The following is a 25,526-nucleotide window of genomic DNA, read 5'->3' as shown; positions in this document are numbered from 1 at the left end:
TTAGTTTATTGGAGTTGTCTGCTACCACTATTGATCCCAATATCAGAGACTTCCCACATTTATGGATCTTCCAGTCCATTTTGCTAAATCTTTCCAATCCCTTGCAGTCATGTTAATGTGGAGGTTGACACTGCATCAAAGCAGAGCAGCAGATCCCGTGGCCTTGGCTTGTAACTGTGCGCTGTCTGCTGTAGTTGCTGTTCTAGCTGCTGATGCATGTGTGATTGATTCATTATATCTGACCTCTGTTATGTCTGAACAGCGATCAATTCAGAAGACCTCTGCCAGGAAAACCACTTGCGTGTGTGTGTGTGTGTTTTTGTGTTTTGTTTGAGTGTTTGGTTCCAGGCGCCCATGTACTGTGTGTGTGTGTGTGTGTGTCTTTTTGTGTTTTGTTTGAGTGTTTGATTCCAGGCGCCCATGTACTGTGTGTGTGTGTGTGTGTCTTTTTGTGTTTTGTTTGAGTGTTTGATTCCAGGCGCCCATGTACTGTGTGTGTGTGTGCGTGTTTCTCTGCAGGTAAGACAGTTTGTCACAAAGCCCATGAGTGTAGCGCACTGGTGCGACCTTCAAGGTCATTTTTATAGGACAGAACAGAGGAGTAGGAGGGGAAATGGGAGGGAGAAAATAGACACGATAAGTGAATTGATGGAGAGAGCGAAGGACGAGTATGTCAGTAAGCCTCTCAATTAAATGTTTTATGCTCAAGGTTTTATTTATTTATATACACTTTTGTTTGCATGATAGTGTTTTGCCTGGATATGGCAGTGTTTTTTGATTAATGCAAATAGAGAGAATGATAAAAAAAAAAAGAAGAAAAGAGGCTGCAGTGATTTTAACAACTTGTGATTGTTGTGATCGCTCATGATTGAACAATTGGAGTCCTCTTTGCTTAGTGTGAGGATATATATGTATATGTGAATGCATAGTGCGCGAGTGTGTGAAAAAAATGTGTGACTTAAGTGTCAACACACATGCAAACACACATTCTCAAATTCACGCTGCTTTTGTCTGGAAGGTGGCAATGAGCTTGTTGTGGCTCCTCCCCTGCAGTCACAGGCAAGAAATCAGAGGGTGAACGTAGAGGCAAGCCTCTCTTGATCACACATACACATTTCCCTGTCCCATGGGGAACTGACATGAAAGATCTTTTGCACGTGTGTGTATGAGTGCGCATCCATTTGCTGATGCAGTCATTTCAAGGGAAGGGCTCACGTTTTTTAGGTATTTTTATTCATTCATTTGAACTATTTCAGTCAGTACAGCTAAAGCCTTTATTAAATAAATGCAACTCTAGGGATAAACTTAAAGCATGCACACGTGAGCAACAATGTTTTTAAAAATACAGAACTGTAGCAGCTGTGGCTAACTTTAGTTAATTTTTTGATTTTTGATACTTCTCTATAATCTACATCCACATTATTTTTTTTGAGTATTGCATGGTCCCAAAAATATAGTCCTCTATCAGGACATAAGCACATGTGAAGCTTTTTTGCCCCATTCCCATTTCACCTTTCTTTCTCCCCTGTATGAAAACAGTCAGTTCAAAATATTACTTTTTTTTTTTTTTTTTTTTTTGCATCTCATCACCCCCCAAAACCCCCATCTCACTCTATTCTTTGCTCACCTCTCCCTGATCCTTTGCCAGTTCTCCCTCCCCCACACCCCTGCGGTTTGCCACTTGCACATTACACATGCATACACACATTTGCACATTACAATACTAACTAGAATCCCTCACATCCCTATTCCTTCCCACCCACCTCCTCTTTGCGCTCTGCAACAACATTTGGTTCCATTATAATATTTTCTAAGAATAAACAGAAGTGAATCAGCCTGTCGGAGTTGCACTCAGCTTTTCTTTGTCTGGGCTGTCTCACCTTGCCAGCTTTATGTCTTGAGTGTGAGCGTCTGTGTGAACATGGGACAACTTCCACACAGTCCCACAGAGAATTCCACCATCATTGCATTTTATCATCTGTTCAGCTTTGCATTTGAAATGAACTCCTCTCCTCTTTGTCCCACATCAGTTTCACCCACCAGCCATGCAAGAGTTAATATTTTTTTTTCTCTGCGACACCAGTGAGGGTAGTGGGTGGAGGGGCTTTGCTAATAACAATGCAGTGCTACCAGCAGCCAGCGTGGACAGACACCCTCTTTTCTCTTCTCCTCCATGCCACCGCTCGTCTGGATCGATGTTAGCGTGTGTTTTAGCTGCAGGGCTCCATAAACCAATATTCTCGCATCTTCCTCCTCCTCCTAATTCTCCACCCCAGACCTGAGCAGTATTTTTCTCATCATGCTAAACTCTGAACCAATCCCTCTTTGTTTTAACTTATCCTATCCCTGTCGTCATTTCTCCTCCTCTACATTTGTCTTACCTTTATCCATCACAGCCACAGTCTACCCTCACAGGCTGCACAGCATAGCAGAGCTAGACAGCGAAACAGGACCATGTCTGATTTAGCTGTGATTTATTCCCAGCACTTGCCCAAATCAACACTGAAAAAAAAAAAAACAATTAAGGAGATGGTAAATTCAATCTGTGTGTGTGCGTGTGTGTGTGTGTGTGTGTGTGTGTGTGTGTGTGTGTGTGTGTGTGTGTGTGTGTGTGTGTGTGTGTGTGTGTGTGTGTGTGTGCGTGCGCGTGTGTGCGTGTGTGCGTGCAGGGGGGGTGCACACTTGTGTGTAACAGACCTCTATTTTTGCCAGCCACATTTTCTCCCAATGAAAAGCTGTCTCTTTGTCTGTGCTCCTGCTGCAGCGATAGCCACTGCCTGAGCGGGTGTATTTGTGTGTAAAGGTGATACTCATATTTCTTTGGGTTTAATTTTGCATGCACATAAATTCAAGGCTGAACCTCACACTTAATTCCGAAAGTGATACTTTATGCTAGACTAACAAAAGCCTCCAAAACCACACTTTTTGGCTGTCAGCTCTGTGAATAACAATGAGAGAAACCTTGTGTGTGAGCATGTTTTTGACGGACAGCTGTGTCATGCCTGTGTTTGGCCATTTTTTTTCAATTTGCTGCAGTTAATAAATCCCATTAGTAGCATATTGTGATTTTTGGTCAATTAGCAGGTATAGCAGCCACTGCCTGCCCATGCACAATAAGGAAATAAATCAGCTTTTATTGCAGATGATCTGATTTTCTCATTCTCCTTACTCAGTTAGCTATGACCACCCACTCTGACCCAGGATCCTCCAGAAATCCTATTACAGTTCCCCATGTGGTATAGAATATCTCCCCCTGAGGTACAACAAGGTGTCCAACTGTGGGAGAGGAGTGGGAGAGGGAGGCAGAGGGGATTATTTTGGCAGATGTAGTCTGCTGGTGTGCCGTCTTTAAGGATGAAAATGGGATTGATTACCTCACCCTGCCCTTATTAACTCTGCATTATTAAGGCAAAAGAGGCAGTGAAGGGATGGAGAGGAGGAAGTGATGAAGACAGACAAGACATGGTACTTTCTGAAAAGGATAAAACAGATGGGAGTCACTGAGGGGACAAAGCATGACTGAATAATATTGCTTGTGATATATTGTGTTGCAGTCAGGGAAGAAAAGATCGCTGACAAGGAGCAGGTCTATAGTTTTTTTTTAAATCGGTGCAAAACAACAATAAAGCAGCAGGAGGAGGCTGTTTCTTGGTATTCTGCAGTCCTGCTTGCTTCACTGTTCTGTGTGATGGTAATCCCTTTGCTGTGCATAGTTAGTTATTGCTTGGTTCTCACATACAAACATTCGGGCACACTTCTGTGAATCATCACTTGTGAAATTCTGTTTGCAGGGTGTCTATTGTGTCTTTTGAAAATGGAGCATTTAACTTATTTCACTACTATTTCTGTCTGTTTTGTCGCTGACAGAGATGGGAGGAGAAGGAGCGGATGACTAAAGCTTAGCTCATTTCTGAATAGACTTTCTCACTAAGCTTTATCCTGCTGGCTGATTCTCTGTGAATAGAATACAAAGTAAGGAACACTGTATTTTTCCCCAAAAATGGACAAGAGGATGATTATTTTTGTGTCTGTTTCGCAGTGTGAAGAAACCTTCAATGTGGCCACATGTCTGTGGAGGTTAGCTGTTCGTAAGTTCACACTCACACTTGTCCATTACAACCACGATGTAGCCTTGGAATAGTGTAGAAAGACATGCAAGGGTGATGTCATTAGAGATTAATTACATGCCTGCAAAGTCACAGCATGGTTGGTATTAGAGGAACAGAGTTTAATCTTTAAGGATAGCTGCTACACTGCATTTGAATGTAAACCGTGCACTAAATCTAATTATGTGGAAGCACTCGAGAGTCATAAATTATCGACACGTCATCGCTTTGTCTATTTGTGTTCCTTCTCTGTCTCTTTTGTTTCTCTTTCTGTGTGCTGGAATTCACATCTGTGCAAAGTATGTATGTGTGTGTGTGTGTGTGTATGTATGGATGAACGAGAGATGGGACAGGGGGAATGCACGTGTGTGTGTGTGTGTGTGTGTGTGTGTGTGTGTGGGTGGGTGGGTGGGTGTGGGTGTGTGTGTGTGTGTGTGTGTCGTTGGTGGTTCCCCTGGGAGCACAGAGCTGTAAAACCTGTCTGCTCTCCAGTGGGGGAGGAGACAAATAAAGCAAAGTGCCAAAGACAAATGGTTTCTGTAATAGCCACATGGGCCACTGGACCAACAACAAAGAGGCTGAGGGGAAGGCATGTGGGCAATGTGTTGATGTGTGAGAGTGCAGGTGACTGTCTTTGTGTTGTCACGTGTACATATATTTCTGAAAATGTAAACCAACCCAGCAACAGAATAGGGAAAGGAAATGCTGCCTTTAGTATAAGACTGTATAAGATTATGGGGGAAATTAATTGTTCCTGGAAAAAAAAATTCTGTGCCACAATTATCTTTGATTCCCTGAAAATAAATAAGATTCCCATTACCCTCTTCTTGATAACAGCAAAAACATCTCATATTTTCATATGAATAACAGTTGAACCCTGTATTTCCTTTTTTTTTTTTTTCATAGTTTTTTTTAATTGTCTTTTGAACATCTTCTTCACCTAGAAACACAAATTACACCCCATCCTCATTGTAGCTCAGAATATTTACAGCAACATGTTGTTATTCAGCCACATTGTTGTAGGAAGAGCTTCTAAAATAATCCCCTTCTTTTCTCTTCCTCAAAACAGAAATATTCTCGGTGACTCAACATCTCTAACTTCTGTTTTTCTGTAACTTTAAATATCAAAACATCTTTGTGGTGTACATATTGTAATGTTCATATACTGCCTAATATAGAAACACTCCTAGAGCTAACTTCTATCATGAGATTTAAGTGAATCTTCCTGGAGAACAGAAATCTATAAAATGGAAATACACATTTTCATTAATGTGAGCAATTCCTTACTAATTAGGATTATTTTATTATTATTCCACCCTACTCTCTTGGGTTTATAGTAAGTCACTTCAGAAACAGGTCTCTATAGCTCATACTACAGTATAGAGGTTCAGATGTAGTTCCTTCCATCAGCCTAATTAGAAAGCCCTCCTGCAACAACTCTCTGCTTTTCTGTATCCATCTGTATGTCTCATCTCTCCCACCTCACTGTCTCAGTCCTTCACCCACACAGGCTGATTCCTGCTCACACTCAGAGAAAACAAAATCCTGAGGATGAGGGAAGCCATCCCTCTTCTCTCAATTCTACACCACTTCTGATTTTCACCTCGAGGTTCACTGAAACCCCCTCCATCATTTAATGTTCTCAGCTCGTCATTTGTCACCTTCTGAGAGGAGCTTTCTGGGGTTAAATGCAGCACTTGATAGGTTAGGAGCCTGGAGAAAATCTCAAATTCAACTCCGTCACTGAGCTCGATCACTGCTGAGATATCTGCTTATCCCTGCCCTGTGCTCTCATCACTTCAGCGATGTGTCTGTTCAACCATCTGCAGGGATACGATTGCTCCTTCACTCAACTATTTCTAGTACTGTGTGTATTCTGTGTAGATTGGTTGTGGCCACATATATTTTTTTTTTTTATTAACGGGTGTGTGTGTGTGTGTGGGCGAGAGTTTACATGTGAAAGTGATGCACAGCAGAATGTATGCATGAGCTTTGAGTGTGAAAGCATTAAGCAGACCTTTACAACTGTACTGTCTCTTTCTGACTGACCTTTCTCCCTAATGGAAGATGCAGGGGTCAGGATGTGAATTCTCCAGTTCCCAGGGATATGGCATCTCCATGACAACAGAAGCAGGACTGTTCAATTTGGTCTTAGATTCTACCTCCTGCTGTTTTTCCCAGGGTGTTTTTAACTGAATAGGTACTTCAACTAGTGGATCCCCCCATTGGGGAAAACAAAGCTGACCTTCATTACACATTCCTGTCCAAATCACCTCAATATACATATATGCAGAGATAATATCAGCGTTGTCCGCCCTGGTATTTGCTCAGAATTTGTATTTATAAAATAAATAAACAGCGCCACTCCGAAGCAGTCTGAGAGAAGATACCATATCATATTTAAATAACTTTATCTTATTCATGCATTTTGGATAACTAATACAGAAATGTGAAAATAATGTAAATGAACTATTTGCCTGGAGCACCGTTGGCAACAGAGCATACACAACTCCTAAACCCAAAACTGGTCCCTGTCCACTTAACTCTCTTATTTAGAGTATGTTCTCTCCTCAGAGAGAAGAGACATGATGATCAAAGATATTTCATTTCCACATTTATTGCATTTGTAATTGTATAATTCAAATTAATGTCAAAGGAAACATCAGTTCAGCTCTCAACCAACACAGTCCCATGTGAGCTTACTTATTGCCTCTTACTATTTATGTCACCAAAATAAGGCTGTGCGACAGCAGGGAAAACCTGTCAAGTGTTTCCTTTTGCCTTTTATCATCACAACAGGTCATTTTATTCAAGGCATCAGACAGGGCTCCTCCGTTCTTTGTCTCATGTTTAGGGTTTCACCAGATTCATTTTGTCAGCATCACGTGCTTGGTGAAATGCAGCTTATTCTGGTTCAGCCACTGTGACCGAGTTTAGCGCTCAGCATCCCAAGACCGCCGTCATCAGCACAAGCTACAGCACTACATCAGTGCCGTCATCGATCCGCCACCATGTCCTCTCTGAGAATTCTCTCACCCTTTAGCACAACTGTCTCTCTGTTTCTCCCCTTCACATCCCTCTCCCTCCCCGCCCCCTTCAATGTTGTCTGTGTGTGTGTGTGTGTGTGTGTGTGTGTGTGTGTTATAATTAGCTAATTATTTGATTGTGTGCACCAGTCAAGAGTAAATATTAGCAGTGTACACGTAGAGCAGACAGAGTGTGGATTATCCTAAATGTTGTTTTTCTGTTTGTCTACCACGTTGAATTTCTCTCATTCTCTCAGCAATCGTTGATCCAAAGCAGAATACTACCTTGTTTACAGCATTTTACCACCTAAATACATCTAAATATGTGGTAAAAGTTTCAATACTCTTCAGGAAACTATGATTATATCTCTAAAACTACTTTTAAGACGACCTTCTGGAAATACAGAATCATGTTTGAATATTCGCCTCTCCAGCATAATTGGAAAGAATTTAGCTCTACACATTTCGAGCACTATCTAGCAGTGGGAGCTGCCATCACAGTAGTCAGTTCACTGACATCACTGCCACGGGACACATGGAGAAGCCACCTGCTAATGAGAGCAGACACCACGGCTGCAAATTTAGTTAGTGGGTGGGCGATCTATTCAAACTTTGGAAACTACTCAAATATTCAGTGTGATGGTTTGAAGACACATATTTGACTGGATACAACAGTTACCTGATAGAATATGACTGAAATATATTGTCAGTCTGTGTGACTTCCGTCTGTGATGGAGGAAACAGGCTCGCAAACACGCAAAGAATATTCTCCCTGCTGGTCAATGAAACAGAATCCATGAATATTTGGTGGTTTTAATGCTTCTGGTTAAAAGCAGAAGAAGTCCTCACAGAGCTCTTGCACGATTATGGAAGAATTTAAAACGGCAGCTGGAAAACTTTACTCGGAGCAAAAATCTAGCAAAGTAATTTCATGTGGTCAGGGCCACTAAAGGTTGTGTTGTTATTGGTTTGTTTATGTTTTATACCACAGAACGGTTTTGTCCCCCTGACTGCCATCTTCTAATCAAATGGCACCATTGGTTACTTTGAAATGTTGTCTCCTCTGAGTGATAACACTTTTAAATCAGTTTTCTGTACATCCAGCAGGATGTTGACTTTAAATGAGGCAGGATGTGCTGCTGCTGTCGAATTGCGACATTGATTTAATCAGCCACATGGCATGTTAGAGATGACATGTTGAGAGGAGTGGTAACTGTTCTGTGGTGATCAGTATGGATTTATTCCTCCGGTTACCACTCCTTGCTTATAACAACCTCTGCATATGTTAAAAACATGCATGCAGATAAACATATTAAAGAAACTGTTTTCTTGTGCTGTACATTCTCTAAAAACAAAATTTACAAAAACAATTTTAGAAAATGCTTTTATTGCAGAAGCTTTCACCGAATTCTCAATTTGCCTTCTGCTTTACAAAGTCTCTTGAGGAAAAAGAGCTCATTACAAAACACTTCGCACCCTCCCCTTCTTCCTCTGAAAACGCCTTCATCAGCCATCCCCAGTGTGACTCCTTCTCTTCCATGCAAACAGTCAGTAGCCTGAGCAGTTCTCTATATCTCTCTTCACTTATCTATTTTCTTCCAGACCTAAAGTGAACAGCCATAATCATCGTTCCTATTATTAATGCTGCACTACTCTCGCTGCTTACAATGTGAACATTATTGCTTCTTCAGATATTTTCACCGACCTGCCACATCATATTTTATACATAACATGACTTCATTTTAAATAAAAATTAATCATGTGCTTGTGAAAGATGCCTCTAAAATGGAAAGAGTGGAGTACCACATATAATTTCCTGTTATGCCTCCAGTGTCTTTTTGTCCCATGGGGAGGCAATTTTATTTCAACTGACCATCCACTTATGTGAGTCACACACTCAAAGAGCACAAGATGGTGGGCTATACGCAGCTGATTTCATAAATTGCTGCTATCTGTCTAAATATAAAACACTTTAAATGGATTGTGAGGGAAAAAAGGAAAATGGGGTTCTACAAAAGTGTCTGCATTTCCAGCAAAACCGGTTGCTTTTTCTTACATTTTCCTTTTCTTGTCTTTTATTTCAGATTGAACAGACATCCATCTCCCTGAACAACCATCAGAGGCAGCTTTGTTAACTCTCAGCTAATGCAAGATAAGTGGTGAGTTGAAGTGGAAAGATTTCATGAGATGACATTTCGTCATTGGATTGTTCAGACGGGCCGTTACCCTGCAGGTGTCTTTGAGGGTGCCTGAAAAAAGTCCAACATGAGCATTCCGACTAGTTTCCAGGGACTGAGGGTAAATGTTGACAGAGGAGAAAAGATTGGAAATAAAACACAGATCCAGTTCACCCAGTCTGGTGATGATAACGCCAATCAATTATCTTCTATCGGTGATAAAGAGGGGAGAAGTTTGATTAAAGACGTAGGGTACAGTGCAAGCTCCATTCCTCCTTTGGTCTCGCAGAGTGAGTCCCCAGACAAGTTAGTGATCTGGGGCTCAGAGCAGCAATGCATGGAGGCTGAACTCAGAGACTTTGAGCTTTTGGACTGTCAGGAGATACACACATTCTTAGGAAACAGGAATCAGGAGGATAATGAGGAGGAAGACGACGGAGGAAGTATAAGAGATGGAAAAGATGAGGGTCTCATGTCCATCTCCTCAAGTTCGACTGCCAGTTCTGCTTCGACTGGCGTGAGGAGGAATGACAATGACAGCAACAAAGTGGAGAGCAGAGTACAGAGGGGCAAAGCAGTGCAGAAAGGGATTACCTGTCATAGCACTGTAGAGCTTGACGCATGTGTGACAGGCTCACTGGAGAAAAGGGACACCAGGTCAGGTAGGGAGAGGCGGAGGGGAGGTCTGAAGGAGTCCAAGTCTGAGACAAATGTGTTTGTCTCCAGCCTGTCAGCTGTTGCCCTCAGTGGAAGCCTGTCTAGTGCTCTGGATAGTAGTGGAGAGGCGTCACTTGTCTCTCTATCCAACCCCAAGACCAACCCTTATCCCAATGCCAACGACACTACCTCAGCCCAGACCAGAAGAGGGGCAGCCGCTGTCGATGCCAATCAGAACTCCCCACCGATGCATCCTCGGGAGAAACATGGCTGTCCTCAGTACTACAGCCAGGATCAGAGACATGAGGGAAGCCATCACAGAAATGGATTGTCCTCTGATGGGGGGCTTGGCCAAAGGCGAAAGGCTGGATTTGAGGAGAGGGTTCTGCCACCACGACGGCAACAGCTCGTCAGACCCCTCTGTCAGACAGAGATGGGAAGAGCGAGGAGCTTGGCCGAGTCCAGTACTCAGCAAACCGAGACAGATCAACCCTCCTCCCCCAACCACAGTAATGAATCAAACAGAAAGTTTACAAAGTCCTCTTTACGTGAACCATCAGATTTCTCCCACCTGTACAACACATCTGGGTTCTCCCAGCTCAGGCAGCCCAGCCCGGCATCCCAGAGGGAGGCTCCACCAGTGGACAAACAGCCAGCTCCAACCGCACTACAAAGTTCCAGTAACTCGAACCCTTCCACCTTAGAGAACAGACCACAGACCCAGCTCACATACAGAAGGAATTGCTCCAGTCCCAACAGGACTGGGTTCGAATCCAGGTCATCTACACCTCCCCACTCTCCTCTCAGGACACCACAGGGCTCTCCACGCAGGGAACCCTCCATGTACCTCGTTTCCAGAAATGTCTCTGGAGTGTTTAGACACATCCCGTCAGGATGCAACCCTGCTGTAATGACATCAGCTCAGGGCTATGGCAACAGTTGCCTGAGAGCACCAGTCAAAACTAATATAAGCACAAGTGGAATCCCCAAAGCGCCTCTTAACAACCAGCAGAGCTCCCCCAACTCTCACCACAACTCTCCCAAAGAGAGCTCCCCATCCCCTAAACTGAAACCCAAGGGAGTTCGCCCTAAAATCATCACCTATGTTGGAAGAAAGAATCCTCAGTTTAAGCCCCAGGCTGCTGACGGACCTTATCAGGTATCCTCTCTACCATCAAGGCTCTCAGCGTACACCCACAGCCAAACACCGGCTTCCTTCAAAGACACACCTAAAGACCCGTCCAAGCCTGACGCAGAAACCCGAGGAGTCCCAGTACTTAGTGCCTCCAATCTGCTTTACGACAAGTACCGCCAAGAGATGCAGACGAATGTTTTCCCGTTGGGAATACTGAGCAGGGGTATCAGGGCACCTGGACACACAAACACCGTCCCCCCTGCACACACACACAGCCACACAGCACCCCCGAAACTGGGCGGCAGAGCAGACAACTTCTACGTGGCGCCATCAGAGGTGAGTATTACGCACAATCTTTACCACATGGATCTGATTTTAAGGTTTGTTCATAAAACTTGCATTCTGATTTCTATTTTAGTTTTCCATTGTGCTTGTTGTCATTCAACAAACGTTATTCAACGTTATCTTTCATGCTTAGATCCAAAGCCTTGCACGGTCATAAACAAAGGGGGAGAAATTATCTAATTGTAATGGTTCCTGCATCAATAAGCAGCAGATAGCAGATATTGTATAATATATAGTATGTCATATACATTCATTACAAAGTCCAACCTCTTCTGCTAATTTTGTTGACCCTGCATATCAATTTCCCTGGCTCCTTCTGTCAGTAAACCATGTATAATTGATCACAGATCCTCCCAGAAGAGCTGCTTGTTATCGCTTTAAAATAATTCCTTATTGATTCTGATTAAATAGCTTCGTTTAGCATTTATATTAAAATGCCTTCAAACGCAAACATGCGGAAATATATAGTTAATGCTTGCTGAAGTGCAAAGCCCACTAGGACCGAACTATTCTCGAAGCTTTATACGGCATTGCGTATTTGTTAGCATTTTTCCTCGTATACTGTCATGCTGTTGATTGACAACACTCATCAGTTTAAATTTATAGATCTCAGTTTCTTTGTAGGACTGTTACATTTTCGAACTAATGGAGTTTCATTTGCTTTGCTCCATGTTTCATCAGACTGTTTATTGCTTCGTATCACAATTTAAAGTCCACATCTGAGGAAAGAAATTCTGGCTATCCAATATTTGCTTTTGCAAAAAATGGTGATATGGTGGTTGCTCTTAGATTACAGGGTGTATCAAATGTTTTGCACAAAATAAAACATATCATGGCAGCCAAACGTACAAAGACAAGAGCAGCATACAAGTAAATTATTCAGGACAATAGGTATTTCATGCGACACACACTATTTACATCTGGGAAAGCTGAAAGCTTTTTACAGTCATAGCAGACACATGCAGATATCAAAAAGTAACAAAGAACTGTTGAATTCTGAATTTGTGCTGTTGTAATTCACATTTAAAACTGTCCCTTTATACTTGTAAAATTGTATTTATTTTCCTGTGATGAGAATTCAAAGGCTCTGTGGACATTGTGATTTAAATTATTTTACAAGTCAGTTATCTGACGGCATTACAATGATTTGGATTTCCAGGTGGGGAGATCCATCAGTTTTAAAGGCGGCTCTGCCGAGGACGCCCTGCAGTCCAGGACGGCTGCTCAGGGCGGAGGGAGCGGCAGCCTCGTGCGCTCTGGCAGAGGTCTGCGTCTTGGTCTGGGAGCTGTCAACAGAACGACTCCTGGCTCAGCCAAGGGCAGAGGGCCCGGTCCAGGTCAGAGGTCAACGCTGGTCTTCAGCCAGCCCGTCCAACCTGTCAGCCCGGCGACCAATCAGAAAGGCCAAGATAACACGGGTAAATCAGATATTTCCACAGAGAGGAGCTAGACTTCCTCATGGTGCTGGCCTCTTTTTTTTTTATTTCTTTTTATGTCCCTCAGTGTCACATTTTATTTCAGCAACCCAAAATTTGACAAACTGGAGTACTCCCTTATCTTTCTTCTCCTACGCAGCAGTTGTGGGACCTTTCCCCCACTCAACTTGGCCCGAGATGAAGGCAGCTCATTAAAATGCATTCTCTGAGATTAATTTTGGCTGATCTGATTGGAAGGCTTTAATGGATACTCTGAGGGAGCTTGTTTTGCTCCAGGAGGCTTCCATGTACTGAACAAAATAAATAAATAATAGTTTGCTCACATTTTCTCTTCACACACAGCAAATTTCGAATTCAGATGATTCAGATACCACCTCTGACTGCTGGAGTCAGATTGACGTTACCGCTCAGCTGTCAATGGAATATTGAAGTATGAAATTTTCTCATCACCTTGCACACTGCTGGAAAGCTATGCCATTTATCTCTTCCATGCATATTTAATCTGCTCCCTTCCTGAGTGTAATAACCCGGACACACAGTAAAGATACACAGAGACATGAGCATATACCCACTCATGGCTGCATTAAAACTGCACATACAGAATCGATCCGCATAGTGTCACGGTGATGGCAGACCTCTTTATCATAATCCCCATTAATACATACATATGCATCGTGTCTCCGCCCTGCTTGGCCCTCTGGGAACAACAGGCTTTGAAGTGCAAAGTAATTAACGCTTAAGTAACGTCAGTATCTTTCAGCTGGAATCATCCTTGCTCTGCGCACATTGCATGGATAAATACCAGCTCAAATACTGTACATACAGTGTGTAGCATTGTTCAGCATTATGTGGTTCAGCATCTGTCTTTGTGTATATATGTAGGTGATGTAATTGAGGAATTTCTTGGGGTTTTATGTGCCACTTTTGTTTTTTTCATCAATCTTTTGGAGAAATCTGAGTCATAACCTTTATTTTTCATTTGTTCTGTTCATCACTGTGTCACCTATTAGCCTTTTGCGAAGAAGAATGTGGCTGCTGTCAAACTACTGTATTGTTATGATAATTAGGACTTTACGCTTATATGACAAGACACTTGTTGAAGCTGGAATAACTTCTGCACATTGAAGCACTCATACACCCTTCTTCATTGCAGTGGAGCCCATACTTTGCTCCAGTAGTGTTGCAGAGATTGCAATGCAGTCAAGTATTACATTTAATAACATGCAATTTAATGCTTTGTGGAGAAAATCCATGCAAGGTGTCACAGTTCACCTTGGGCTGTGATTAAAATCGGTTGGTCATTACAGTGCTTATTCCTGCCGCCTGTTTCATTGACTTTTCTGGGCCTAATTTGCATAATTCGGACTCCTTGCTTTGAAAAAAGCTTTTATTAAAATCGTTCGTTTGGCTGAAGCACAGGAAAACATCTGGACTTCATGATTTATGAGGCATTTTTCAAATTTCTGGGTTTTTGAGTGCCACTTCATCAGATAGACTGTATTTTGGCAGGTGTACTGTACAAGAAAAGAGACAAATTTAAAAGAAAAGGTGCAGAAAGAGACACAAAAAGTAGCTCTTAATGAATAGAATACAGTGGAATGCAAGAAGAGAGAATGACAATGTTATTTTAGAGAAGTTATTTTGGTTTTTTTTAGGCTGTTTTGAGTGAAGTGTGCTTCCAGATTTTTAGCCCTCTTCTCTCTCCCTCACCACCCGCCTTCCTCATCTCTCATAGGGGATGAATCAAGTAAGGAGCGGGGATAGGAAGGGCAGGGAGGAAATGAGGACATTTATCTTTAATGATCGTGACCTTCTCACTCTAGAGGAGCAAGCTGCGATCTAATAAACACGCCACATGGCACACAGGCAGATATTGAGAGTGGAGAAAGGAGGTGATAAGTCTGAACAGCAGCACTGGTTAATGCTGGAGGGGAGTTACACTCAAGACTTTTTTTTTTTTCCTCCCACTGTTTGTCCCACTTTTCCCCTCTCTCTACGAACAGAGCTTTCATTCTCCCTTTCAAAGTTTTTTCTCCCCCTTTGTGTCCTGATGTGGTGGTTAGCCTGTGCACTGTGGCACACAGCTGTGCCAAACAGAGAGGAAAGGAGGGCTGCCTACCTTATCTCTGCAGCCAGCAGGGGATAATACTCTTCTTCTGCCCAGGATCTAGACCTTGTACAGCAGGCTGGGGTAGCCAAGATGGGGCTTTTATCCAAGGCCTGAGGATTTGCCCACTGCCCACTGTGTGTGTGTGTGTGTGTGTGTGTGTGTGTGTGTGTGTGTGTGTGTGTGTGTGTGTGTGTGTGTGTGTGTGTGTGTGTGTGTGTGTGTGTGTGTGTGTGTTCAGCTCTTGGTTGTTCATGCCTCCACATTTTGTCTGTTTTGCTGTTGGAAACCACAGATTACCAAGCGGGAGGATTTCTCCCCATTGCTCTCTGACAATAGCTCCCTCTATGGAGGCATGCTTATTTTTTTATCCTTACTTTCTGTCTTTGATTCCCCGTATTTTCTTTCTCCTCCTTTGTAAGTATGTATTCTCTCCATTTAAATTTCTTCACCAGTTTATTCATTTTAGCCTTCTTTTCCCATTTAAAGTCTGGAAACCTCAATTGCAGGACCACAGCTTTTAGAGGTTAGAATTGATGCAATACCAATAATAATGAGGGATACAATCAACTACAAACACCGGCAAACTTCCAACGCAGTGTAGAGCAATATATCTAACTTATGTCCTAAACTGTGAGTGTCAAATTGAATGTCATTATATCGTTGGCATTAGAGAAACTGCTGGTCACTCGCCCAGTCTGCGAGCACGACCAGAGCCAAACATAGATGTTCAGGTAGTTGTTTGTATTGTTATTATATTTGCTTGCTGTAGCAGTCAGAGTCATAACACAGAACTTCCTAGTGCCCACTGAGAGCTTAGTCAACACAGGATGATGATGATGATGATGATGAATGATTCACAGGGGAAATAAACATCATACAGTTTAGCTGAGTCTGCTGCATACAGTATATTTTTCTTAATGAGTTAACCACTAAATCACACACACACACACACACACACACACACACACACACACACACACACACACACACACACACACACACACACACACAGACAGACAGACAGACAGACAGACAGACAGACAGACAGACACACACACACACACACACACACACACACACACACACACAATCTTGTACTTCAGGACACACGTCATAGCTCTAACAGAAGGACCATAAATACAGATGAGATGAAATGCATCTTTGTTTATTGAGTTGTCTGTCAGTTCAACTGGGGACGCCATGTTTAGATTTAAAAAGATGCTGTCAAGAAGTGTAATATTCAAAATATTAAACAATGTAACATCATTTTTCATGTTGTGCCTGACTATCAGAGGACCAGGTTGTCGCCCATCATGCTCCTGCTGCTCCTCCTCCTGCCCTGACAGAAGCAGCGCAGGCCCAGGCCGCAGCCTCCAGGTCTCAGCTCCCCAAAGCCAGTCAGTCGGGCCTGCGCCCCCCAGGCTTCAGCGCCAGTCGTCTTCCCGCAGGCCGCCTGGCAGCCTTCGGCTTCGTCAGGAGCTCCAGCGTTTCCTCTGTCTCCTCAGCCCATTCTGCTGACAGCACACAGAGTGACCCCTGCAGGACAACTCACCGTGAGTCCACTCAAACTCTGTTGACACCACTTGTTACTCCCATGCCTTTAGTTTTTGGAATGTCCTTTTGACAATGTACCATACACCATCTTCATCACAACATCATGAACTCACTATCATAATCACTGCTTTTATTGCCTTCTTTTATGTATTCCCCTCATGAATATAGTTTGCATAAACAGCCCCCTCCCACACTCATTATGTTAACGTTTGCTTTCTCTTTCTGAGCTCCACCCCACCTACATATTATTCTTCACTCACTATTTTCACATACAAATTCCACATGATGAACAACTGCAGAGCATGAGTGGACACATACTCGGAAACGTTTCTGGTGTTAAATATTTCCGGTACAGTTGTGTAATTGTTAATCACTGGGAATGATTGGACAACATTTCAATGCATTTAAGTTCCACCTAGTGTTTAGTCATTATTTGTTTGTGTGTACGTCACAAATTATTGACCCAAATATGAACACTGATTTTACTAAAAATAATGATGAATCAGGACATTATGACAATGTTATTACCTGATTAATCTGTTCAGGAGTGAGGGATGATAACACAGTGTAAATTTGTTTGATTTTACAGACAAGAAGACATTGATTTTAGCACAGTAAACAATATAATTTCCACAATTTACTTAACAGTGATAATTTACTGATTCAAGCCACCGAGAGTCACCAAACCTCCTCATTGGACAGCTCAGCTTTCTTATCTTGAATGTATACAAAAATAACAGCTCATGATGTCAGTCCCAAGACTCATCAGTAATTCATCAGGCTCTTAACCAAGTCTGTGCTGCAGATGCTGTCAGCATCAGCAGCGATAACAGTATACTTGACTTCCCATTGCTGCTGACTGAACTGGGTGGATAAGTTTTCATTTTCACCGTCGCAGGGAACCGGAAGATTTTACAGTTGTGATTTTAGCGCTGCATGGCTGGTCGGTTAGTTGGCTGAATTTTGTGGTAGCTGCATGTGTATTTAATGTGACCTACATAGGGAATGCTGGCTCTTCTTCTCCCAGTTATAGTTGACGTAAGCACCTCCACTCTCACGCATGTCAGGCACCCTGTTATGTCATCATTCTTTTCCCTCATTCCCCCCTTTTGTACTTTTTCCCAACCATTTTTTTTACTGTCTCCCATTGGTTGAAAATGAATACCGAGTGTGGGGGAGGCACAGCTTCAGCTGCTGTGAAGTAGAAAAGAGGAATCCCATGGGTCTCCAGAGCAGAATGTGTTTATTAAAACAAAAGCTTGTCATATCCGTTTCATGTATATACATATACATTGATTTTATAATCCTTTTATCAATGATTTCTCTGTGTTTGAGCAAAAACATTAGCGAGAAGGCCTTTTTCAGTGAGCAGTGCCTAAATGTTTGTCCACGTGTATACAGTAAAGACAAAATGATTTATCAATTAGCAATTACATTGATTAATTGTTTAGGTCACATTTTAAGCAACACTTCCAAACATTTACAGGACCCAGCTTTCTAAATATGAATATAAGTTGTCACCCTGTCCTCAACAATATTAAGTGAATATTTTTGGAATTTAGATTTTTATAATCTGAAGATTATATGACTGCATTAAAGATCAGACAAAACAATCAAATGGTGCTGCCAAATTGTGCATTTTGTGACCACACAATTAAATAATAGTATGCAGATTAGGTTTTAATGAAAGTGATTGTTAGTTCCAGCCTTAGTATGCACCACTAGCAAGAGGCAATTATCCTTCTCTCCTCATCTTCCTCATGATCTTGTACTTTCTTAAATTTAATTTTTCTCTCCTATATTCTTATTAACTAGCTTCACCTGGCAACACAAGTTTGAGCTGCACTATATTTTCAGCCAACTTAAATTTTCTATAAAACCTATTTTGAATCTCCTCCTCCCTAATTTTTAAACCCCTTACCTCTTACATAACTTCATCAAATGCTCAAAGTGATTTTACCCTCCAGCATCAAAGTAAATCTGTGAAGTCAAGAAAGAAAAGACAAGTGTACAGCGGAACAGTAATGTGCTGGCACACTTCCACGGCACTTGGAATATGTGTCACCAACTGCCCCTTAGTAGTACAAATTTAGATTTTTCCATATTACTTTTGATTTGTTTTCAAGGCCATAAGGACATAAACTTCAGTACTGAATTTACTCCACCTTTGTATAGTTTAATTTGCGGAGTACATTTCCAGATAAATAACACAATTAATATTAATATCAATATCATGAACCAATGACATGAGATTCAAGCAAGAGACAAAATCTCTGCTGCACCATTCTGGCCAAAAGTTCATTTCCAGCAATGTCATCTGAATGGGTCTCTTCACGTACTGTAGCAAGTGCACCCACTAAATCGTAACGATAAACATACACAATGCAACAGTGATCAAATATCTTTCTTGTTAGCACATTGTTCGTTTAAGGAGTCAATATTAATTGGCAGATTTACTCACCTGTAGTTCAAAACCCCATAGGCAATTTGACCTCTATAAATATTACACTAGTAAACACACACATACTCTATCGCACACATGCACACACACATTCATAAAGCACAGGCACACCTGCCAGCAGAGCACAGAGGACTAGAAGTTTTTAAAAGTACTGCCTGCAGCAGAATGTTCCTTCTCCTGCTGTTGCACTGTTGCTGCTCAGAGCGCCGGCACGGTAGGACCGAAATGGAATCAAGGATGATAGACATGAGAGGCAAAAGATTAAGGGCCTTTGATGTTCATTTCCCTGCGTGCATGTGTGTGTGCGCATGCCAGAGAGTGAGACAGGCAGGAGGGGAAAGCAGGAGCTTTTACTTCCATTTTTGACTCTGTGTGGTGCTTGTGACCTTTATCTGTAAGGTTTTTGAACTCTTCGCTCTATTTGAACCCTCCAGACTAAACCGGGTTTGACTGTAGATTCTACTCCATGTCTCCCACTGTGCGAGCACTTGATGAGCTTTAAACAAAAGGCTGTCTGATGTCTTTATGTCTAACCTTTCTTTGGGATACTTGGAAAACTTTTAAAGTCTTCTCAGTTCTCGTCTTTTTTTGGACCTTGATTGAGTCGTCAGACATTTTGACTGTGCAGATTGTTTCCTGCAACCACTACTGTGTATAAAACAAGATCTCAAACAGTCAGGGCCGTAACCTCAAAGTTTGGGTGCTGCATGGTGTTAAGTTTTTGTTAAAAATGTAATAAAGATGCTAAAATAAGGGCATCATTTCATTCAAAGTTAAGCTTTTCCTGCATTTAGATTTTAAATATTGACAATTTCACTCAAAAATAATAGAATTTTGAAACCCTTATATAGCCCAAAGTACTATGCAACGTTGGGATGTCTTTCTAAGTGACTGCACAAATCCATTTGAAGAGTGGTGCTGTGATTTGCAGCAAAATGGTAAAATACCGAGGGGGACAGAAAACTTTAGTGGCAGTCACGAAAGTGGTAAACTGTTGTGTTTCCAAGGGCTCTGTTGAATCTCTTTACTTGTACATGTGTGTGTGTGTGTGTGTGTGTGTGTGTGTGTGTGTGTGTGTGTGTGTGTGCGTGTGTGTGTGTGTGTGTGTGTGTGTGTGTGTTGTGTGTGCGAGTATGTATATATGCATATACAGGCTGTGTGTTTGTGATATCTGATTTTCCCTCTACTTGGGGATCTTTGCCCCCCCTCTCAGCGCGCTCTAACTCGGATCAAAGAACAGACAGACTGACTGATGAGTTTTTTTCCACACATCCTTCCGTCAAGGATGTCGGGGGAACTGCTGCAACCCAGTACCTACTCATCCAGAGAGAAGAAAGGCTGAGCTCAGTTGTTCGTTTTCCCCATTGATCAGCAAGCAAAACGGACTCCATTAGGGCTCTGGATGATACGGAGAGAAGAAATCATTAAGGAGTAGAGCGATGTGGAGGAAATGATTGCAGGGCTCCAGTAAAATGGGTTAGAGGAAAAATCCCTGCTGTTTATACTTCCCACTGTTGTAGTTCGTCAACCTACTCTGATCAGGGGGTTATGTGCACGTACATGTGCATTGTAAAAAAGAAATACAGGGAAGGGGGAGAGTAGAAAGTAGTTCCAGTGAAAACAGTCAAGAACTTGTTCTGTTGATCTTAAAAATTGTGAACACCACAAACCATTCAACTGCACTATTGTTGTGGAGGTAGAACATTTTGAATTGTACTTTTAATCTAAAAAACTTGGGGTGTGAAAACCCAAATTGTTTGCTGGTTAATAAGTGAGCATTTTTGTATAGAAAAACACACAACACCCACACACTGAGGTAGCCAAGGTCACATTGAACCAAACTGCATGGCCTTTATTGATACATGTCGCCTGTTTGCATATAAGTGTGCACGCAAGTACTGTATGTGTGCATTATAGTCTGGCGTCTGGGGGACTATAGGTTACTCTATGTGGCATTGATTAGCCATTAACCCAATCCACACTTTAGCCCAGCCACTGACATCTCCGAAGGTGTTTCATAGAATTGAGTGTGTGTGTTTGCAATAGAGAGAGCACCTATGCATGTAAAATACAGGGGGGAGGTGTTCTTACTGTGATTGACAGACTCTGTTGCAGCTAAGGGGAGAATCCAGCAGAAGGGGGCTGATGAAATCTGTGTCTTTGAGCCACACTGACTCCATGATGGAAAGTCATTTGCCAAAACAAACAGTACGATCGCCTCTATCTGTCTTTTCTATGGGTGATAATGAAGTAAGGGAGGCAACCAAATGAATGGCGGGGGGAACAGAGCAGATAGCTGGAGGGTGATGCAGTGATAAAAGCTAATCCAATGAGTCAAAATGAGCAAAGGGGAGAGAGGAAGGGAGAATGTGAAAGGGGAAAAAAAAAAAAGAGCGGAAAGATAGGCATGGAGATATCGGTGCTGGGAGGAGAGCGAATGCCATAGCCCAGATGCCATGGCTCAGATCTGGTCTGTGACTCATGCTAGCTCACTGTGAACAGATGGTTTCTGTGGTGCATGTGCGCACACAGTTATACACAAACGTGTATACACACACACAGGAACACACCCACTAGTAGGGCAGCAAATTAGATGGGCCAATTAGATATGGCTGCCATTCTGTGGCTGAGGAGCGAAAAACTAACATGGCAGAGGCTTATTGAAGCAGCAGAGCTGTGACAGTGAAGATGGGCTCAATGGGCCTGTTCATTAACTGATAAACTCCCACTGCATTTCATCCAACTCCCTGTTAATCAGAATTTCAGCTTAACTGATGGTTCAGACTGACAAAAAAAAAAAAAAAAAGGTGCAACAGATAAACTTCTATGTGCTCAGTCTAGGCTTTTACTTTCTCCTCATCTCACCTAGAGTGGAAACACACTGGTTATAGTTGGTGTCTGTCAGCTCACAGGTTTTGCATTTATTCAAATAATCTTTATATGTGAGAGTCTTCGTCATCTCATTTTTCTCATGTCTTGTAATTATTCAGGAGACAGAATCTCTGTTCTTCATCCTCTTTCCTACTGAGCAATCCTCATTACTGTCTACAGTGTCAATAAATTACTTTTCATCTGCAGCATGTATAGGCTTTTCTCCCTGGCTTCTACCCAATATTCTCAGTCTGGGTGTGTTCTCCACCAAAGTGCAGAAAATAGATTTCATTCTGTTGACATTTAGCTTTCACATTAGCCTTCAGTTTTCAGCTATTTTCCACTTTGGTTCAGTTTATGCACACGTCTGTAAATATCTTTTTAATGAGAGAGTTGCAGCAGAGCATCAATAATGCCGTGCTGAGTGGAAACATTTTTTAATAATAAAAATCAAATAAGGGTATTTCAAGACTTTTGCCAAGACATAACACCAGAATTCACTGCCTGAATATATAGCTCTGGTCTGTAAGAGCCAGGCTAACTCATGAAGTTACGTTTTAATGGAACATTTGGGGCATTACGTTTTATTCACTTTAATCTGCTTTAAAAGTTATTTGCTGTCAGCTAATGTGTCTGGATATTTGTTATTGAACCCCTCTGTTACAATCAGAGAGGAGAGCCCAAACACCCCCACCCACACCATTTCTGTCACTTGTTTCCCTTTTTTTAATTCCATGTGGCACGTGGGACTTGAGAAGAGAGATATATGCCGTAATAATTATATCAAGCGAACAATTTCTGAATTATACCTCAAAATGAACCAAACAGAAACCAAGTAAATGCTATCCTCAAACTATATAACCAAAGGATAAATGCAACACAATCAAAACAAATTAACCAAGTTGGGTGCCTGAAAAACAATGGCCTTTCAGGTAGGAAAGAAAGCTATACCTTTGGAGGAAACCAGTTTAAACAGACTCCTCCCCAGGTTCAAACAATCCCTCAATGAGGTGGGAGGAGCCAAGGATTCAGACCTGAAGAGGGAAGCAGAAGGCAGACCAAGAAGTAAAATGCCATGATACGGTGCATGGCCATCACAAACTCTACAAAAAGAAGAAAAATAAACAAAAGGCATAATTTTCCATCAGGTCATTCATTACCTGGAAGCATGGAGAGAAACAATAAATTAAATGTGCTGTTGTAAATGTCGTCCGATGGAAAAGAAAGGAAATGCTGGTAAAATTTTAACACTTACTTCACCTGCAGGGAATGAGTGTCACAAATGCATGTTTATGTGCGTGTGTGTTTGTGTGTTAATTCCTGCCTGAATAAAAAATAAAATGGAAAATAATAATGTCAAAGTGATCTTATATTAATTGTCACTACTTAAATGGAACTGCAATTCCGCCTGTGGCTGCAAACACCAAAATGTAAGCATTTGAAGAATTTCTAAATTAACTTTTACATTTATTCTCTTTTCTAAACATCCATTGGCTATGTTTTGTTCTTCCAGAGAATTAAACTGGTTGCTTAATAGAGTAAGCCAAAAGCCAAAGTGACTCTGCACTCTCCTGAATGTACCACTGTACCCTTTGACAGTTTGTGTGGGCCATGTTTGTGTGAAAGTATCTAAGAGGCAGGTGCTGATTTATACAGCAAACAGAAGTGCGGTGGAAAATACATTTTAATTAGCCTATTTTATAGGAGGCTCAGTGACTTGAGACAGAGACCAAGTACCACTGAAAAGACTTCAGATTGCCTGTGCTCACTTATTGCACAGTCACTTTTTGCAGATTGTGACCACAAACTAAAAGAAAACCTCAGCAAAAAGCTGAGCTTTCATATCGTGTCATAGAGCCTATTTCCCCCAGTCCCAATGTAATTTCCCTTTACTCAATGTTGGTATACCCCCTGAGAGGAAGGTGCACATACCTCTCAATCATTTGTTCAACATATATATGAGCCTAGAACTTGTGACATTTTGGAAATGCTTGTTCACTTGTGTTTAGTCTTTCTGCTCACAGGTTTTCTGTAGAATAACTTTAATTCCCTGCACTTTCTTATTTAAAATCTCTTTATTGGTGATATTTTTTTTGTTGATTTTTGCAGTGATGTTACTCAGTTCCAAAAAAGGAAATGTATGTTTTGTTTATCCCTCCTGAGAAGGTAAAATGTATGAATGTTTCTGTAAATGTACAATTCAGCACCATGTAGCTCTTAATGAGAGGAGATTGGTTCCACATGGTTGACCCAGGTGGCACTAATTCCAGAGACGCTCCCTGATTGGCCACAGACAACAGGTGACAGGGTATAGAAGGTTTTGGAAGACGGCAAATGGGTTGGTCTGTTGGGGTCTGAGGGAAGAGTTTTGTGTGCTGTGGGGTGATTTTTTTTTTTTTTTTTTTTTTTTTTTTTTTAATATCAAGTCCTTTAGCATGTGTTCCTCCATGGATCCCTTTCCTGACCTTTCTCATTCAACAGTCTTTCCCTCTTATGAATACTACAGATCGGAAGCCTGACAGCAGTATTATATTTTATCTAGAGAAATATTTTCTCTCCCAGCCTGCCTTTGAGATTGTTCTATGCATTCTAAAAAAAAAATGATTTTAGCTGCTATAAAATTCCCATTTGACTGTTTTCAGTGCTTATCACAGAGGAGAAACACCTTGCATGTCCTAATAGTTGAACTGAACGTTTAATCTCTTGACGTCTGGGTCCTCGGATAGGAAAGCAGGCCTGGGGCTGCTGCTGTCAGCGAAACTGTTTTTGTCCAATCTGTCTCTCTCAGTCCACAACCCAAGTCGTGACTGTGTAGGAGACATTAGTTTAGAATTTATGTATTCAGATTCAACCTTGACTTTCACACACCTCTCTGCAGATGCAAAACTGTGTACTTTTAATTTCCTGAATATATACAGTCCTTTAATTAGGGGCTGAAGTTTGTGGGGTAATACGTATGCATCTAAATTCATTCCTTGTTATTAGTGTTCTGGCAGGCCATCTTTAAATACTCCCATTATCAAACAATTTTAGGATTGGGGGCTTGTCTGTTTGATTGACAGGACTTTGGGGCAGTCAGGTGTCTGTTATTGGTTTCTGCTATCAGTGTCCCTGGGTTCCCAATCAGATCGAGTCAGATTTGCCAGTATTATGGGTGAAGTCACTGCTGGTTTCCGTTTGATACCTACAAATTGCACTGGCTGCCAAAACGGAGCCACTGTAATTAAATGCAACATTTGAACCTAAATCTAAATTGTATTCTAAATATCAAGCAGCATGTTACTTGAGTTTTTGGAAAGATTTCTGTTTCTCTTGAGCGTATCAAGCATAATGCGGACAATATAAAGTGTATTCGGCTATACTGTGAGCAAACATTGAAAAGATCACAGGAAAAGTGATTGATAGGGAAATCAGTAGCCTGTGCCTGCTGGATGAAGAGTGGCAGACATTTAATAGTAGCCTCAAACAAATGACAGGAAGCAACAATTAATAAGCAGAACAAAGTGGAAGCGCAGATGAGTACAATCTTCAAGCTTAATTACACACGCTGTCTTTTTAAGTGAACAGTGCTGAATGAAGCTGACATCTGTCTGTCAGAACAAAACAAAAAAAGCAACATTTTAAGGTCAGACTTCAGTATAATTTATT

At 41.7% G+C, this 25,526-nt stretch overlaps 1 protein-coding gene across 3 annotated transcripts in view; it reads left to right on the top strand.

Moving 5' to 3' along the window:
- mtus2a (microtubule associated tumor suppressor candidate 2a) overlaps positions 1-25,526 on the top strand; it is a 43,181-nt gene that overhangs the window by 1,259 nt on the left and 16,396 nt on the right. For 2 of the 3 annotated variants that reach the window (XM_069146364.1, XM_069146362.1), the window contains exons 2-4: positions 9,217-11,437; positions 12,606-12,864; positions 16,285-16,545. In XM_069146364.1, the coding sequence (XP_069002465.1) occupies positions 9,398-11,437; positions 12,606-12,864; positions 16,285-16,545 (2,560 nt within the window). In that variant the 5' untranslated portion in view covers positions 9,217-9,397. Of the gene's footprint in view, positions 1-4,039; positions 4,089-9,216; positions 11,438-12,605; positions 12,865-16,284; positions 16,546-25,526 lie in introns of all 3 variants that reach the window. The other variant, XM_069146363.1, reaches the window with a different exon arrangement.

This window comes from Embiotoca jacksoni, unplaced genomic scaffold (assembly GCF_022577435.1).
Source record: "Embiotoca jacksoni isolate LCO1_2020_lvr unplaced genomic scaffold, fEmbJac1.0.p SCAF_13, whole genome shotgun sequence".
In the NCBI taxonomy this organism is placed as follows: Eukaryota; Metazoa; Chordata; class Actinopteri; family Embiotocidae; genus Embiotoca; species Embiotoca jacksoni.
This window is presented reverse-complemented; position numbering and strand designations above follow the sequence as displayed.